At 39.9% G+C, this 18,847-nt stretch overlaps 1 protein-coding gene across 1 annotated transcript in view; it reads left to right on the top strand.

The window, feature by feature from the left end:
• Positions 1-18,413, top strand: part of FOXO1 (forkhead box O1) — an 85,406-nt gene extending 66,993 nt beyond the window's left edge. Inside the window, exons 2-3 of the mRNA XM_073342645.2 lie at positions 12,695-14,051; positions 14,480-18,413. Of these exons, the coding sequence (XP_073198746.1) occupies positions 12,695-14,038 (1,344 nt within the window). The 3' untranslated portion in view covers positions 14,039-14,051; positions 14,480-18,413. The remainder of the gene's footprint in view (positions 1-12,694; positions 14,052-14,479) is intronic.
• The last annotated feature ends 434 nt before the right edge of the window (positions 18,414-18,847 follow it).

Raw genomic sequence — 18,847 nt, 5'->3', positions numbered from 1 at the left:
CAATAACTTTATGGGAGACCTTCAGGAGAAATACACAAAACTGCAGGTTGCAGTGTTGGTGTTTTGGGTAAGGTGGTTGTCTTTGCTTTGAATCGCTGCTCCAGTTGGGTGTTGGATTCTGCAGTGTTGGAGGTGCTTTCTTTTATATGAAGCTGAAGACTGATATCCTGACTACCTCCGGATATTAAACATGCTATAGTGGTTTTTGCAAGAATAGGGTGTTGGCCCGTGTCCTGGTTATATACCTGTTTCTGTTCAGTCTGTTTCCTCTTGCAGATTCAGTTGCATAAAGCAGTGTTCTCTTCCTGACTTAGAGTGAGGAGGTGGTGGTGGTCGTGGTCAATAGTGCCTAGGATACCCAGTCTTAGACCAGGGCCCCACTGTGCTAGGCACTGTACAAATGCCACATAAACACAGTGCCTGCACTGAGGAGATGACAGTCTAAGTACAAGATAAAAGACAATAGATGGATACAATAACTGGACAAGGGGAGCACAAGGAAATAACGAGACAATACTGGTCAGCATGAAAAGCAGTGGTCACAGCACACGATTGTCAAGATGTTTTTGGTAGGCCTAGTGTTGCTATCGGCTGTTCAACAGCTGCTGTAGTTGCATTTCATTCCGGAGGTGGGTGAAGTGATATCTGTGTGTGTGGCATGTGCATGTGTACACTGTTCTCCTGTACTTGTGTGCACACATTCAAGAAGTGCACAAGGAAAGGAACCCAGGCCACATTAGCTTTGTCCAGCTTGAGCGCACATAGTATTTTATGTTACCGTTTGCAATTATTAATACTTTTATCAGTTAAGTTGCATTTTAATTAACTTCGTGAGATCCTTGAGCGTCCTGACATTTTGTGTTTAAATTCTCATAGTAATAATTTTTTAAACTAAAAGGTGGGGTTTTTGTTTGTTTTTGTTTTGTTTTTGTGAAGGGTTGTGGGGGAAGGAGGGAAAGTAAAAGCAAAAACTAAAGTTAAGTGATCTTTGCTTGCAGAGGCACTTCTGTGTTAATGTGGAATTTGAATTAAACCAGTAAATTTGTTTCCCGTTTACTGGGTGCTGTATAACCTACATTAATGGAGTCATGAGATTCCACCTTCTCCAAAATAGGGAGAAGAAACATTATCTTCTAGTTTTTCTGCCCTCTGCTTGCTTGCCAAGGCTAGCTTTGACCAATAATATTCTGCCTCCTCTGAATAATGTCCATTGAACCCTTATAAACGTTCCTTAGAGTAACATTGTTTAGAGTCAGTGATATAAACACTTTTTTCCACAAGCCTTACAGAGCATCACAATGTTATACAAACAGATGTCATAAAAACAAGCAGTGACGGATATTAATGTTTCTCACACAGAAGAACTGCAAGCTAAACACATCTCAAAGGCAGTCTCAAAGATGATGGCAGTAATATTAAGATGCATAGCTATCAACCATCAGTTCTGTGTCCACTTAAAACAAGTATCCGACTCTGAGAATCCAAACTACAATTGCATCAGCATACCTTATTGTTGCCCAGAATACTGGTAGTGTAATCTGGCTTCTCACCTGTATGTATGCTTAGCTAACTTCCTCAAGGGAAAAAATCTAGCTCTTATTGCACTTCGCCAGTAATACAGTGGATATTTGTGCTTCTGCGATTCTGGCCAAGGCACAGTGAACATAGTCCCTTTCAACAAGGGAGTTCACAGACAACAGCGGAACGTGGCTGACTTGGTGTAGGGAAGACAGTGCTCTGAAGATGGACAAAGGATTGAAGGACCTTGTGAAGCCAACAGAGATGGCATGGTCAGCCAGCCACTGCTGTAGACTGCAGGTCTGCCAGATCCTAGCATCAGTCCCACCCTAACAAAGCTGTGATGAGACCAGGAGGCACCCAACACATGTACCCTGGTTTGGCCCATCTGTGTTTTTTTTTCCCCTGGACGTTTCATCTTTCGGACTTCAGCTTTCCCACCAATCAGGCAATTTTCTAAATATGGAGTCTAATCCTTTTAGGGACTGCTGCTTCCATATGTCTGACCACAGGGGAGACGGCCCATTCTCTCCCAGGACCAGGTACTGTCCAGAGAGACTGTGCTGAAAGAAGCCCCAGAAAGGAAGAAATGGCCAAGTCTGAGACATGGAGGGATCCCCTCACAGATGATTGGGTGCATCTTAGATCTGTTCCCTTCTCCTCTTCAACAGGTCCACAGTGGGCCCAAAGTGTGGGGGAGGGATAGCTCAGTGGTTTGAGCATTGGCCTGCTAAACCCAGGGTTGTGAGTTCAATCCTTGAGGGGGCCATTTAGGGATCTGGGGCAAAAATTGGGGATTCGTCCTGCTTTGAGCAGCGGTTTGGACTAGATGACCTCCTGAGGTCCCTTCGAGCCCAGAGAGTCTATGATCCTATGAAAGTAAAGTGCCATGTTCTATGGGGAAAAACGCATAAGCCTCCAAAGAAGATTTGTAGGCCACCCCAATCTGGGCTCAATAGAAAAAAACCCAATGAATCCATTTTCCTAATGTGCAAATTCCACCAATTCCAAGCACAGAAGTCCCCACATATAACACCCTCCCCCCCAAAGCCTCTTAACTGAAAGACTGTGTGGGAAGAGGGCTAATTGTCTGACTCGGTTTATCCTGCACATCTTGTCTTGTGCCTCTGGTTCTCTTCTACCCCAGGTCACTTGGAGACCTGGCTCTGGAGAGAAGGCAGGCACAAAATGAGGAAATGCTTTATCAAACTAGGACTTTTATTGTCCTGTCCACTTGGCTCTGGAGGATGTCATCTGATCACAGTGGGAACTAGTAACCTGAATGCTGCAGTAGACATGCTACAAAAGGATCTGCAGTGTTCACCAATGTAATTCACATGTGGTCACCCTACCTAAGGAACCTTATCCTTAGTAAAGGAAACAACAATTCCTAATGAAGGAGATTTCCTTCCGAAGGACTCCACAGGCAGGATAGGGGGGACTTATTCCTGAGAGGAAACTGAGTCCACGTTAGCGTCCCCAAGAGCATCATCGACATCCACGTAGTTGGCAGAGATGGGTGCTACTGGATGGATTGTTTCTATGAGCTAAGACCACCCACCAACTGAGACCCACTCAGGCAATTATTTGGTGTCTCATACATCAGATGCATACATAGAGACTCCTTTCTTTTTGTCTAGAGTGGTAGGGTACCACATGGTATCTTGTAGGTGTATATGGCTCCATAAATGGAACTATGACATGCAGGAAAATACACATGCAGGAAAACAAGAAAGTTGCTTGGTGAGTCAATGGACAAGATAATGACCGAGTCCTCCAATAAGAATAAAAAGACACTCCAACCCTCTAGGCAGCACAAGAGGGAGCACCAGCTGCTTTATAAGATCGAAGAGTCTTTTCATAGCTCTTTCTCCACAAGGTACAGCAGAAGTGATAACCAGTTCCACAGAGGCAGATGGTACAAGGCTCAGGAGTGCCAGATTCTTCAATAAAGGAGAATTTTCAGGTCAGTCTTCATTGACCTCAAAACAAAATGTTTGACTTCCAGCCAAAGCAGCCTAAGGAAGACCCCCAACTGGGGACAGGCTTTATCTCTACAGAGAGAGAGATGACAAGCTACTACATCAGTCTTTATCCTGGGTAGTTACCTTTCACCTAATATGGGTGCCCAAACAAAGACTTGTATTTTTCTAGCAGTTTATTCCCAAAGCCCTAATGTGATGGACTATTTTTTAATCTCTATGATTTTCCTTCCCTGAAAGCCCTCCCAGTGTTAACTTAGCCTAACATAATAAAGACAAGGTAATTACATTTTATTTTCAGATGTCAATATATTTCTCATTTTATGGGCATACATTAAGACTAGACTCCCACTCTCTTGCATCTTCTGGGTGGGAGGGTGTTTATAGTATTTTAAGAGTCCTCTGTTGTCAAATAGAATTGATATATTTAGTTCACATGAGAACTTCTGCATGTTAATTAGAGCTAAAACACTTCAGTTAAGCTACCTTTAAAAAAAAAATTTCTGTAAACAGTGCCACACTGTCTATTTGTGATGACTTGGGTGTAACTGGAGAGTGTGGCAAAGGTGAAATAGACTGTCTGTTAAACAGGAAATTAGTATTAACATTTTTGTCTGAGTGATTGTAATCATTCCTGCTGTCTGGAAAAACAAAACAAAAAAGCCACACCCCTTATAGTTGTGGAATAATATTTTTAAATGATTTCTAGGGATTCTGGCACTGGATCATTATTCTGTTACTTTATTAATATATAGTGTCATCCTTCACAGCTAGTCTGCAAATCTCAGAATCTTTTGTAGTCTGTTTTTATTTATATCCTAGTTCAGTATTTTGACTCTCAATTCTCAGCAAAGTCTATTGTTTATATAAAGTATCCAGTTCAGATCCTGCATCCAATCAAAGATTAATTTTCTTTAACTGAATCTTCAACAGTTACCACACTGTAGTATTTGTTGGTATTTTCCCCACGTAGTTGTGTTGATGGTAGCTGCACAAAATTTAATTTTAAATCTTAATGTAGGCTGAATTTTTTAATGGAGGGACTGCCTTTCTATATCTCACAAATGTCTCTGGTGATCGTTACTGTGCTTTTCACTGCAAATAATTCTGATTGTCCTATGTTACATTTCCTCCAGCACAAACTTATTCCCATTAAAAGTAAAATGATATATTAGCAAGTATTATGTACATAGTGCACAATATATTCTTATTACACTCAAGCATGAAGCTGGGAATCCTTTTTATACAAAGAATAGTTATAAAGGTTTAATTTGCACTTATTTAGATGATCTACATACATTGCGAGTGGCTTTGTCCCTATTAGAAATAGAAATACGTAAGTGTGACGCGATAGCAGGGTTATATCAGCATGAGTTTGGAATGGGTGCATTACTATTCCTTTCTCTGTATTTGCATGTGTGTACATTCTATATCATTACTGTAATACTTAACGCTTATATAACGTTTTACAGTTCTAGAGTGTTTGCTTTGATCCTTTCCTCACCCCCTGTGAGGCAAATAGGAAAATGTTATCAACCCAGTTTTACAAATCGGAAAACAGAGATAGAGGTTTCTATGTTACCTGCCCAATGCCCCCCAGTGAGTTAGTGGCAGATGTGGAAATAGACATCTGAAGCTCTTTGTAGAGTGTCAGTGTGGATCCCGCTGTAGGTGTATGTGCGTGCGAGATCAGTCTTTTGAAGAGCAATGCCTATTGGGGGTTCATGCGCTCTCTGCCTCCTTTTGCTTCTGTAGGAGGGCCTAAAGGGAAGGGCAGCTGTGACCCTCAGTTCCTTCGTACTACCCACGGCAGCGACACATAGGCCAGCAAGTGTGCAACTTGCTAGTCTGTAGCCTCAACTACATCTTCCCAAACTCCTTCAAAACTCTTTCGTTTCATCTGTGAAGAACTGCTGCGAATGAATTTGATCTGTCTGGACTAAAAATTAGGTTGTCAGGCTCCCCCACGCTTCCATAAGACTTTCTGTGTAAGACACCTCAACCTAGCAAATCGTAAGCATGTGGGCTCCAAGCCCTGCCTTCCTGTGACAGATTAATCCCAGTGCAAAATGAGCTCAGCAGATGCCTTTTTTTGTCTAGGAGAGTCCCATATAATGAGTAGATGCTCAGTATGCCTGGTGTTCACAGTGAGAACGTGTAAGTCGCAAGATGTGAGGTTGATACAAGGTTGCTGAAACTAGGGGTGATGGCGGCAGCACCCCCTGACTTGACGTGGTTTCCATCATATGCAGGGTTTACAATTTGGTTCAGTGGCTCTCAGCACAATCACTATAAAAATTGTTCCAATGCCACCAAAAGCTTCATCTCCTGGAACAATTTGTGGGGTTTCTTCACATGGAGAAGAGAGAGTCACCAGAGGCCTGGTACTGGACAAACCAGCTTTGTCCAGCTTCCAACCTGGCAGACATGACACCGAAGACCAGCATTAGCAATGACACCAGCACCAAAGCAGATGCTGACCGCTCCACTACTGAAGTCCAGCACCAAGAGAGAAGACTGTGAACACAGAGGCAAAGAATCCAGGTGTCGCTCAGTGCCTTCACGCATGGTCAATCTTCTTAAGGCCTCACGAGAGAGAACCACTAAGCCCCAGGTGGCATGGAGAGCTGCTGATACATAGTGGTCTGCAGGACAGGAAAAATGCCTCCAACACCAACCCCAGTACCAGTGATCCAAGGATGCAGCATCCACACTTACACCTGAACCACAGCTACTTGGTGTGCCCCTACAAGAACCAGGATTGTGTTTTGATACAGAGGCACTTACTGGTACCAGTGAAGATCCTGGTACTGAGAGCACCATATACCTTAGTGCCACCTCAAGAGGAAATCTACTCTTTCCCTCCATCACCAGGGTATATGTACTCACATCCTTTTGAGCAAAGAATCCTCTCATCTGAGATCCATAGGAGACACCACTGAAAGGCCAGCGGGCTCTCCCTCAGGGGCCTGCTGCTGCTGCCCAATCAGGAATGGCATTGACTATCTAATATCTAACAAGTCTGCCACATCCTTATGGCATGTTGCTGGGGCCCTACAGGATGTATTGGGGTTTGCCCTTCACATTCTTCTAGCAGCCGATCTCCAGTACACTCTAGCAACAGGAAGAGAACACTCTCCCCAGCGACATTCTTGGCCAGGCCAGGCCACTGACAGTTGTGAGGGAACTGAGGAAGGATTGTGGCTGCCCTACCAGTTATGGACTTGTAAGATATCACGAGGAGGCAGAGGGTGCATGCACAGCTCTAACGGGCAGTGCTATTCAAAACACTTCGATCTGATGCACGAGGTGCATGCGTGGCTATAGTGGGGTGCACATTGACAACATCTTGAAGAACCATAGTTATTGTAGGGTAAGTTACCTCTCTTTCCTACTTCTCAGTCCCATGTTTGCATCATCTTTCGGTATGAAGAAAATAAAACCAACCTAATTGTACATATTTCTCTTGTCCATATTTATTAATCTGGATATACTGCAGTGGAGATGTTTTCTCAAATGTCCCTTGCTCCACACAGTTAACCAAAAATATGACTTCAGAGAACAATTTACTTTGTAAACAGTGTGAAATCTACCCCCCCCCCAAAAAAAAGGGTATTCTCCCTTTAGAGAAGTCTGGAAAATGAAGAAAGCTATAGTTTTCAGACATCTGCCAATTAATTTTGGATTGCTTGTTTTTTTAATACATTTATATCCTTGCCTTAAATTCAGTATATTAGCAGCTGAAGTCACTGTGTCACAGGGAAAAGGGGTGGTGGGGATTGAGAGATTTTTACCTCATTTTAAAATTAGTTGAAGTAAATTTATAGCTGAAAAATTTGTGCATTGACAGAAACAAATAGCTTCCACGGGTCCTCCTAAAATTGATTATATATTATTTGCTAATTACAAAGTCAGTACTGTATTTGTTAATTACAGTGGTACATTCTGACTCTCAGATAAGTAAATAATAGCAAGCAGTCATAAACCATAGTCTATACTGAAATACAGCAGAGCCAGTTTTTTTTTCAAAGGTCAAATAGAACTGGAGACTTCATTAACTTTCTTTTAGGATCAAAGATATAGAATCAATCCCAAGGACCACCCCACAGGTGGCAGCAGTCCTACCATATTCATAATTAGCTTTTGATAAAATTCCAGCTTGCATGCTTTGAAATTTAACTGACATGCTTTGCTTGTGTGCATTAAAATCAGTTTAAATACAATTTGCATTTCATGGCTTTCAAATCCAGTTTAAAGGGTTGACTTCAAATTAAATTTTAAAGAACAGTTTTTAAGTGATCCGCAGCAAAAAAAGCTACACGTTGGCGCTTGGCTGGTGGTTCGGAAACGAATGCCTCTGAATCTTGCAACCACACTTGCTCATCATGCTGCCAAGTTCCATTGCTGAAACTACACTTTTTATCACTCATGTTTGTGTCTGGCAAAGGTCTGTAGACACAACATCACTTTAACAGCCATGCATATTTTCACAAGATTTACCTCTTCAACACTTTTTCCAAGTTAGTAAATCATAGCTTCTTTAATGTCCTGCTGGCTGTGTGAAAAACAGGAATTTATGTAACAAGCTCTGTGCTGCAAACTTTTTCCTGTTAGGAAAATTTTTTTTTATTGTTGGCAAAGTTAGGAGACAGCTTTGTTACTCAAAGAGTGACCTCAAATGTCCTCAGTACACTAATACCCGTTTATGACACTTTTGATGACTAAGGAATTGCAGTAATTTCTTAAATATTTAACACATTTGTATGGCCTAATGTTTTGTGTGTTTGATACTTTTTTTTTTAATAGTAAACACTAAATCTGTGCCAAGGTGGAGTATGTTTACAAAATACAATAAAAATGAACTAGTGCAGGAGGCTTTTAATCAACAGCCTTGCAGAATAATTTTCTTTTAACATTGAGTTGTTGCCACTCAAGAGTGCTTCAGATGGAGTGAGTTCAGCCTGTAGAAGGGGCAACAGTGAACTTCATGGTTGACCAAAGAGTGACATTTGGTCCTCCACAGGAGTTGTGTTTTGGCCCTCATTGGCTTGTAGCCAATAGCTAAGATGCCAGGTGTGGTGAAGAGAAGGGCATTCGATCTGGGTACAGCAAGGTACTGAGAGCCCTAAACTCCCAGCAAATATGATGGTGGTTAAGAGGTACACAGCATCAACAGGCAGTATTATCACCTAACAGGGTCAGGCCCTTATATGAGAATAAAAAATGGTGATCCCCACTGTTCTAACTAGAGTACGTATCCTCGGATCAGAGATGAAAGATGTAGTATGCCAAAGAAGGGCATATCCCCATTCTAACTATTTCATATTAGAGAGCCTGTTTCAAACAAACAAAAACATCCCCTTCACAATGGAGGGTGGAAATTCTGGCCTTAATATTGATATGTATTTTTTTAATTGTATTACTTTTTACCTTTTAAAAAGACAATTTTAAACTTTTTTTGTTTCTAAAATTCTTCTAGATTCCCTGCAGCAGTGAGGCAGCTCACATTTGCAGCAGAGCCTTTGGCAGATACTCTTAGCTTTGTTTTTGAAGTCTTGAAGATCTTCAGTGTACCTGACCCTGAAAGCATCTTCAGTAGCTAGCGTGGGAGAGGAGCCTGCCACTGCTGACTTGCTGGCTGCATTTTGTATCTCCATCTGGGTATAGATCTGCCTCTGCCACCATTGCATGGAAAAAGAGGGACAATGTGCCCCTTGAGATGCCCCAAGTTGCTAGAGCCATTGTCAGGAAGGTATTGCTACCCTTTCTCCTTTAGACAGAACAGAAGAACAGGCCACCCTCCTTAAACTGTTTTCTGTGGCCCCAGGAGGTGGACTAAAAAGAGATTGGTGTCGCAGAGCTGGGACATCAATATCTGCTCATCTCCACATGTGGCAGAGCCCCTCCTCACAAAGAGAATCCTCTGACAGGTCCCATAGCAGCTAGAGACTTCAGATGGTTGAGAGACAATACTTTAGTTGCCTTCTCTGGTCTCAACCAAGTCAGCAAGCTAACTTCTTCCATCTGGGTGTTGGTACAGGCAGTGAGATGTACTCATTAGTTGAGTGATGGTAGCTTTGAGGAAAGGGTGGTTGTATTAATTTCAGAGGAACAAGTGGGCCCAAAGAGGTGAAGGTGTTAACATGGCCCTGTCCGTGTATAACACTAAGCACTTTTAAATGTCTCAGGGTTTTGAGTGCAGAGACATCAGCCTGGTTAGTCCTGTGGCAAACACATTAGAAATGTCACACCAGGATATAGAACTATATTGATTAGAATACATGAGAGAGACAGAGAATCAAAAATGAAACATAAAGCATTTTGGAAATGAAGTTGTTTGGCATAACTCAGTGAGATTCATTGTGATTAAAAGTTCCTTTTTCAGAGAGAAGATACTGGTTAGTCTCTTATTTTGTGAAATAATCCTTTGTGGGGAAGAAAGGGTTAGTTCTGCTGTAAAATGCTGAGTTGACCCTGTGACTGGTGGTTACTTTTCCTGTGTTTGACAAACCAGAAACAAGGGGGAAAGAAGAGATAGTAATGGTGGAGGACTGTGGCTTTTTGTTGATGTTCTTATGACTTGAGGTGGCTGGTCAGTCACAGGTAGATGCTTTGAGCTGTCAGGCCACTCATGACCGCTCTTGCTCTAGACCCTGGCTTGCTTGCTTGCTTGCTTCCCTGCTGGCTGCCCCGGTCAGGTTCCTCTTTCACCAGTCCTCCTCAGACTGGTAAGGACTGGATGGGCCATCTTATTCCATTATGCTGGTGCAGTTGAAAAGCTGAGGGAGAGAGAGGATAGGAGGACAGAAAGGAACACACAAGGGAAGGAAGGACAGAGCAGAATCTCATATATATCAATCCATAGTTCTCGCTGGTCCAGCAGTGGTGGTCAGGTGTTCCAACTCGTGTCCTGAGGTCTGAGTGTCAAAATGACCCTTGCGGCTCACCAGAGACGGGCACAGTCTCTTGAGTGAAGCAGAGGCCTGCCAGCCTTTCCTGAGGAATCCACAAGGAGTCCATTTTGCCATTTTAATCCCTAAGTACCTCAAAAGGGGGTGATGGGTGGAATAAGCCATCTTCTCAGATCTTATTTTGCCCACCAATTAGGCCTAATTTCCAGCACACTAATTTTGATCCATCATTTTCCAGTTCCATTCTCCTGTTTGAAAGTCATGACAGTTCTTGGGTCTGATTGATAGGCCCACTAATTTGCACTAATCCAGTTTTCCTGCATCTCTTCATACCCTTTCTGTCAATACTCACTGTTGTAGGTAGTATAACATTTTGAGCTTTCACCCAGTTTCTGACCATTGAACTCACAACTGGGGGTAAACCACAATTGTAACAACAGAGCTGTGGCCCTGCAGCAGCATATGGAGGGGGAAAAAGCTCCCTGGGTTGGTCAGAACTGGAGAGAGTGCATCTGGAGACTTGTCTGTCCTCCACCGACCAGTGTCCAGTTGTCAGATGGCCTTAGCATGAGGACGGTCTTTTGGGGATGCTGTCCCCTATTCCTCATGTGGGATCCTCAGTTATTGGGTTCCTGCCTGATGGTTCGGTCCCCTTTGATCTTGGCTCATGTACTTGAGGAATAATACCAGGAACGTTTAGGCAGACATGCTGCCCCTTTCTTGCCTTCAGCAGGAATGGGGGCCTTGGGCTAGGCTATGCAAAATTGCTTATCAATGGCATGAGATTTCAGAGTGTTCTCTGGCTGGCTGTGGATCTCCTGGGGTCAGTGGCTTTTCTGAAGCCATTCATGTCTCAGAAGGTGGCTAGAAGCTCCAGTGGCTCTGGTGAAGATATGAGCAGTGTCTTCTCTTTGCAGAGGTACAGTCATCCTTTAACTCTTGTGCCTTTGGGTATTAGAATGGTTAATTTCACATACTAAAATGTTCAAGGAGAAAAAGATGGTTTTAAGGATGAAGTTTAACTCTCCATGAGTCATATTTCCTCTCTGCTGTTTGTCTTCGCTCTTTCCTCATTGTTTAGCAATTGCAATTTTTATCTGTTTAACTTGGGACCTGATCCTGAAATTACTTATGCATGTGAATAGGCTCAGAGAGTTCAACGGGGACTACTTGTGTGTGTTTGCAGGTTGGGGCTTACGTGATTGTATTCTTGAGGCTGGGTCATGCTTTAGCTTTAAAGTGCTATCAACAACATTAATATTAATAAACTCTGGATTTTCTTGTAGTTGCTGTATTACAGCAATCCCATGTTTTAGCATAATTTTTGAGTTTTATTTAAAATAAAAAAGAAATATTACAGAAAAATAGGTTTTTACAACTTGATTATAATGAATCCAGTCTCGTATGAGGCCTGCATTTAGGAGTTTTTATAAAGGGTAAGTTTTTGAAGTGGTGAATAAACCGTTTGTCGTGTTAATAAATATTTTGTCACAAAAGTATAATTATTCAAATCTTCTTTGTTTAGAAGTAACCCTCCTGAAGCTGTGATATTACTGCAGGGTAGCATGTGTGATGAGAGAGAGAGAGAGAGAGATAGAAATGGAACAGTTCCTCATGTACTGGGTTAAAAAATCCATTTGTTTAATAAAATTGCCTAAATGCAGGCTACACTTTAGCAGGGACTCATACAATCAAGTTGAGAACCAGTTCTTCAGTGAATTTTTCTGGTTTTGGTGTCCTCTTATCATGTTTCAAATTGATGCCTCTGGCACATGCCAATTTCTTCTTTTTATCATGTCAAATGCAATTAAACCATATGATAAATTATATGACAAAGCATGGCTAACTTGTTCAAGCCAGTTTTGAACCAATACATATCTTTCTAAATTAGCACCCTTCCAAGCTTTACCGTTACACTTAAGTTTTCAAACTAAATGAAAAATTGAAGGGATTTTTCGTTTCTCCAGTGAAGGAGTTAAAATCATGTAAATAAGGATTTCTAGCAGAACCTGCTAGTAGTGCCCCTGGTTGTGTTTATCAGATGAGGTTTGATGCGCAATTTGAAAGATAGGTTACATTAATGGTATTAAGCAAAATATTCCTTTTCCAAAAAAGATACTGGGTACAGCAGTTAAGTTTTTGGTGTTTTGTACAGTAATTCAGTCATAGTTATTTTTATAGCATCTTTCACACAAGTAGCATCAGAATGGCTTGCTCATTTAAATGTTACATGTTGAGATAAAGAGAACTGGCCCTTTTCTTATCCCATATTTTATCTTTCAGAATTCAATTCGTCATAACCTGTCGCTGCACAGCAAGTTTATCAGGGTGCAGAATGAGGGAACAGGAAAAAGTTCTTGGTGGATGCTCAACCCTGAAGGAGGAAAGAGTGGAAAGTCACCTAGGAGAAGAGCAGCATCCATGGACAACAACAGCAAGTTTGCGAAAAGCAGAGGAAGAGCTGCCAAGAAAAAGGCAGCCCTTCAGTCAGGCCAAGAAGGAAATGGAGACAGCCCAGGATCACAGTTTTCAAAGTGGCCTGCAAGCCCCAACTCTCACAGTAATGATGACTTTGATAACTGGAGTACCTTTAGACCTAGAACTAGCTCTAATGCTAGTACAATTAGTGGAAGACTTTCTCCAATCTTGCCAGAACAAGATGACCTTGGAGATGGGGATGTGCACTCTATGGTATATCCTTCATCAGCAACCAAAATGGCTTCTACTCTACCCAGCCTTTCAGAGATGAGCAATTCTGAAAATATGGAGAATCTTTTGGATAATCTCAACCTGTTGTCACCTAGTACATCACTGACCGTATCGACCCAGTCTTCTCCAGCGACAATGATGCAGCAAACACCAGGTTATTCATTTGCATCACCAACCACAAGTATAGGTTCACCAAATCCAGACTACCGAAAATTTACATATGCTCAAGCTGGCATGAACTCTTTGCCCCAGATGCCTATGCAAACTCTTCAAGACAGTAAATCAAGCTATGGAACGATCAGCCAATATAACTGTCCTGCAGGACTCCTGAAGGAGTTACTAACTTCTGATTCTCCTCCGCACAATGATATCTTGGCATCAGTAGATACTGGTGTTTCTCAACCTAGTGGTAGAGTATTGGGCCAAAATGTGCTGATGGTCTCAGATTCAGTGATGTCAACATATGGTAATCAACCATCCCACAACAAGATGATGACTCCCAATGCCCACCCACACCAAGGACGTAATCAGCCAACAGTTGCAGTTAATGGTCGTGCCTTGTCACACACAGTGAATGCCATGTCACATACTTCAGGTTTAAATCGTTTGTCCACGGTGAAAACTTCATTACAAGTGCCTATGAGTCACCCAATGCATATGAATACAATGAACCCTTATGCTGCTGTTAACAGTTGCAATGGCTATGGAAGAGTGGGAATTGTTTCTCTCCATCAGGAGAAGCTTCCCAGTGACTTAGATGACATGTTAATTGAACGGTTGGACTGTGACATGGAGTCAATTATTCGTAATGACCTTATGGATGGAGAAACATTAGATTTTAACTTTGACAGTGTGTTGCCTAACCAAAGTTTTCCACACAGTGTGAAGACCACCACACATAGCTGGGTGTCGGGCTAGGAGTTAGTGCAAGGTAAATTCTCATACTATTTTAAAAAAAAAAATCTGAAAATGAGTTTAAAGGAAAAGTACAGGCTTTAACAGATTTGGAATTGCTTAAAGCTTTAATGGTTTGCAGTGTCATGTGCCTGCATCTACCATCTAACTGTTGTCTAACTTGCTAGCTTTTTTAATGGGTTGTAAATTACTTTACACTTACGCATATGCAATGAGGATACCTAATACAGACTTCTAGCATTTATTTGGACAGGTAGAGTAGTAGTTTTGGACATCTAGCCAGTAGTATTAAAATATATATATATAAAAATAACAATAAAGTGGAAGTTTTCATTCTTGTCTGACTTAGAGCTATTTGGAGCACGTATTCTATCTCTTTTGCTTTTTTGTGAACATTAATTTTGTATTTTGTTTCACTGTGTTTTTTCTGTTTTTTTCCCCTAGGCTACAGTTTAAAGCTCTTCAGACTTGTCTGACAACAGGAACCGAGAAAAGTAGTCCAAAGATGTCCTTCGCCCCTCTTTTAGTTTTCTTGATAAAACTGTTCTCATTTTTTCCTTTTGTCAAAATTGGCAGCAAACAGACTTTTCCTGTACAGGATGTTTGCCCAGTGTTTGCAGGTTATGTGCTGCTGTAGATAAGAACTGTGCCATTGGAAATTTCATTATTCTGAAGTGCCAAATTCACTACACCATATAATCACAGAAAATACTTTTGCATCATGTTGTGCTTTCAGTTTTTGTACAGTATGAGCTGTAAATGGAGAATTATTTTTAAAAAAAATATCTGTTTGGTCCAAAAAAAACCTATAAACTTCTTGTAATACTGTGGTGGTCTCATGCCCTGAGTAAGTTTAACTTTTATTGAAGTTACCCGTGTTCTGTTGAACTGATGAATTGAGACAACTGTGGACATTGTTTTGCAGCTGTATGAACTGCCTTGTGTTTGTTAAAATTGATACACATTCCATATGAGAAAACAGAGGCCTGGTAAATAAGTTCCAGATAAGGTCATTGAATAGTCAATGTTCAAAACAAACAATAGATTATATACCAATTGGTATGTTACCGATCTTTTTATTATGTAAATTTATGCAAAAATATTTGTGGGTCTGATTTCCAGATTAATGAATGGTATTGTTGGACTTGAGAGAATATTTGGAATAGTTATAAAGCTATTTTGTTCTTATAATTAAAGTTTACTTTGTTATATAGCCTACCTAAAAAAAATTTACAGAATCTAAAATCTGGCAGCATTCATAACCTTCATTTATACAGTATTTTAACTGGATGAAGTGAACATTTTTATATATTTGCTTAGCACCTTAGAGTGCTACTAAAGAAAGAAAAAAGCTTACTGAGTACCTTGCATTCAGAACATTTCTGTCCCATATTTTTTGGCAGAAGAGTGATGTGTATAGACAGACACTTTCCGTTTCATGTTTAGGAAATATTTAATCGGTTTTATATATGCATTTTTAGAAACTTCATCAGCTTCTATTACCATTTTAACTCTGACTACCACAAAGTGTTAAGTATTCATTGTTAGATGCTTGTACAATGCTTCATGTTGTATTTATTTCATGGAGGTCTCATAATGTTTGTGGACTCAAAAGCAGGATCTTTGTTTTAAGAATGTTCATATTTTAATAAAGTTAATGACAGAATTTCCATTTGTATTTAGCATTAGTTTTAGGGTCTGTCAGCATTTTTATTATCGCACTCTATTTTAGGGGGTTTGAAAGTGCTACTATAAAACTACATGGGGGATAAAACTTGCATTATATAACATTTCAGGGCAAGGACATATTTGTTCTCCATTTCTGGGGGTGGGGAAGATTAGTGAAATAGCAAAGTTACATAAACACAAGAGTTTTAGGGAGAAGGGATAGCTTTAGTTACTAAGGCTTTGGTCCTGCAAACCTTTACTTTTAGGCGATTGGGCCCATAGCAGGGTTTACAGGATTGGGCCTTTACTTGGTAAATATTTGCTGTATTTACATAGTTAAATTGTGTTTTGAGGGATGAAAGGGGAGGTAAACCTGCCTGCCTGCCACTGATTACTGCACATTGTTTATTAAAAAAACAAAAACCAACCAAAAAACTGAGGATTTTTATTCTGCACTTACAATATTTGCAATTTTTACAATAGGCCCAGGGATGGAAATGAATTTTTCTGCTGTACTATTTTCAAGTGATCCATAACTGGAAAGTGATTATAATCCCAATTTAGCTCCCATCTTCTCCATCGTCATTCTCCAGATCATTTGTGGGATGTGCCAGGAGATTGAAGATTAACAAACACAACATAAAAAAGTTCTTGATATTAATTACAGTGTGTGCTCAGTGCTGGCATATCACTAAAACAGCCTGCATTTGTCTAATAACTTCCCTATTAATGATATCTGAAATGTGATCACAGCTCTTGGCCATGGCACGAGCAGAAGACTCTGGGACCAGTTTCCAAAGAGCCTCCTTTTTGGTGCATGTGCAAAATTTTTGCTTTCCAATGGCAATTGACTAGAGTAAGTGAAGTACTGAGTCATATAATTATTTGACCTCTATGTGCCAAAAGAGAGACCCTTTGAAATTTGACCCTCTGGTGCAGGAGCTGAAAATTCTACATTTAACAGTTTACCTCTTATAATTTTATTGCTACTGTATAACTTACAAATATATTCTTTCTTTTATAGCTATGATGAGCTTGAATGCAACAGTTCATTAATTAAAATAGGCTGCAGGAAGTCTTGTTTGATCATTATCAGAATAGATACTTATAGATGGTGGGAATTTTGGTTCTGCATTTTCTTTTTATTTCGTTTGTGTGTCAAAGTTCTAATATTTTTGCTTGTAACTGTGGGATACTGTGAAATCTAATGAAGGGTAGGTTGTCTGTCATGAAAGCAAACATTATGTGACCTCTAGTAATAAATTCTTTTCAGTAAAAGTACCGAACTGTTGGAGTAAATTAGTTTGTCAGAATTATTGTAAATGATTGCTTTGTGAATTGTGCAGATGATCTTACCTATGCAGCTTTGGTTTTGACTTTTCTCTGGTTTGTACTGTTATTAAAAGTATATTGTATTATAGAGCTGTTCAGATATTTTAAATATAAAGATGTATTGTTTCCATAATATAGCTATATGATATATGTTTAGATAGTAGATGCATTAATTGGAAAGCTCTGCTTTGATAAACTGACAAATTGCCTACATGTATAAGCAAAAGTTGTACTGCTTATTATTGGCTTAAGTCAACAGAGCATCCCTAAGAAGAGGAGAGAACTTAAAATTGGACCAATTATAAAATAGTATAAAATTTGCACTTGTTAAACCACTGGATGTATGTTAGTACTTTTTTATTTTTTTACTGATTTGAAGTTCATATTTTCATTATGAAATTGCTAGGATTCTTAATTTATAACTGATTTTAGATAAGATGTCATGTTTTTTGTAATCATTACGTAAAAATGCAGTGTGGTTTATGCAAACAAACAAAAAACCTTGGCATTAAAACTTGCCTCCTTTTTGAGGGTTGTTCCACAAACCAGCAATATCACCAGAGAATGGCTTGTAAATATGGCTAATTTTACTCATGGGTGGTGTAACAACACTTCTGTGTTCCACTGCTCTTATTCAGTAACATCGCAGAATTAAAGTTCATATTTGGATATTTTCAGAGAAGTGCCTGATGTACCTACAGACACAAGAACAATCCTTTACTGTTGTATAAAGCCATAAATGTATATAAATTATGTTAAAAAGGTTTTGTGTCCTTTCTTGTATACTGGAAATGAGATTTGTACCAGGATTCTACTTGTGATTAGCAGTTGTCATATTCAATCACTGTAGTAATTACATTCCTTACTGCCTAATATTTTTAATAATGATGATCCCATTTGGACAATCTTGTTGGCATTAGCAATTTTATGTGGAAAAATACCTCATGGTACCAAGTCTTGGATTTCAGCAAGATGATACCATATTAATAAGCAAACACTAACTGCAAAATAGCTAACAGATTTTCCAGTACTTCATGTAAGGGGAATTATCTCTTGGAATTTCTTCTGGAATTGGAATGGTATCAGGTACAGTAACTTATAGGGCTGTGTTAAGTATTTTATCACAACATATTGTGATAAAACTAACTTGTTTATAACTCTTTGGGACTAAACACAAGAAGAATCCATGCCTGAGTTGACAAGATATATTGTGTAGATATACTTTATTGCTGGAAGCTGCTCTACACAGCTCAAGCATTGTTGCCATTGGTTCAACAAGCCTGGTTCAGAGAAAATTGCAAAAATTCCTGAAATCCCTTCAGAATGCATATTTGTAAGTATAAGCTTTTAATAAAATTGCTATGACATGAGATGGTGATTAATGTATTAGAACTTTATGTAATACATTTAGAAAATGTGAAACAAAAACTTAAATAAAACCACAGGAAGGAATTACTCTTAAATTAGCACACGTTACAGATTAGATCCTAAAATCATTAGATGTGGGAAGGGGAACAGGTTTTGGAGGGGGTGCGAGTGGGGTGTCAGCAGAACCTTTTTAAAAAAATGATGGAGCACATTATTATAATCTGAGGGTGCTTAATCCAGAAATAACCCGGGTGGTTGAATAAATTCTGAGGAGGAAGAGGAGGTATTTGTAGCAATTTTCTGAAGCCAAAGATCTCAAGTTTATTAGCCCGGGACATGATAGTTCCAGGTAAACAGCTTCAAGTCTCTGATATGCTTCAATGTTTAATTATTCAAATTTCCATGCTGAAGAATTTAAAGATCTATTGACCCTGTTTTTCCCTA

This window comes from Lepidochelys kempii, chromosome 1 (genome assembly GCF_965140285.1).
Source record: "Lepidochelys kempii isolate rLepKem1 chromosome 1, rLepKem1.hap1, whole genome shotgun sequence".
NCBI classification, from domain to species: Eukaryota; Metazoa; Chordata; order Testudines; family Cheloniidae; genus Lepidochelys; species Lepidochelys kempii.
Note: the sequence above shows the minus strand (reverse complement) of the source record. Positions and strands in the feature narration are given on the sequence as shown.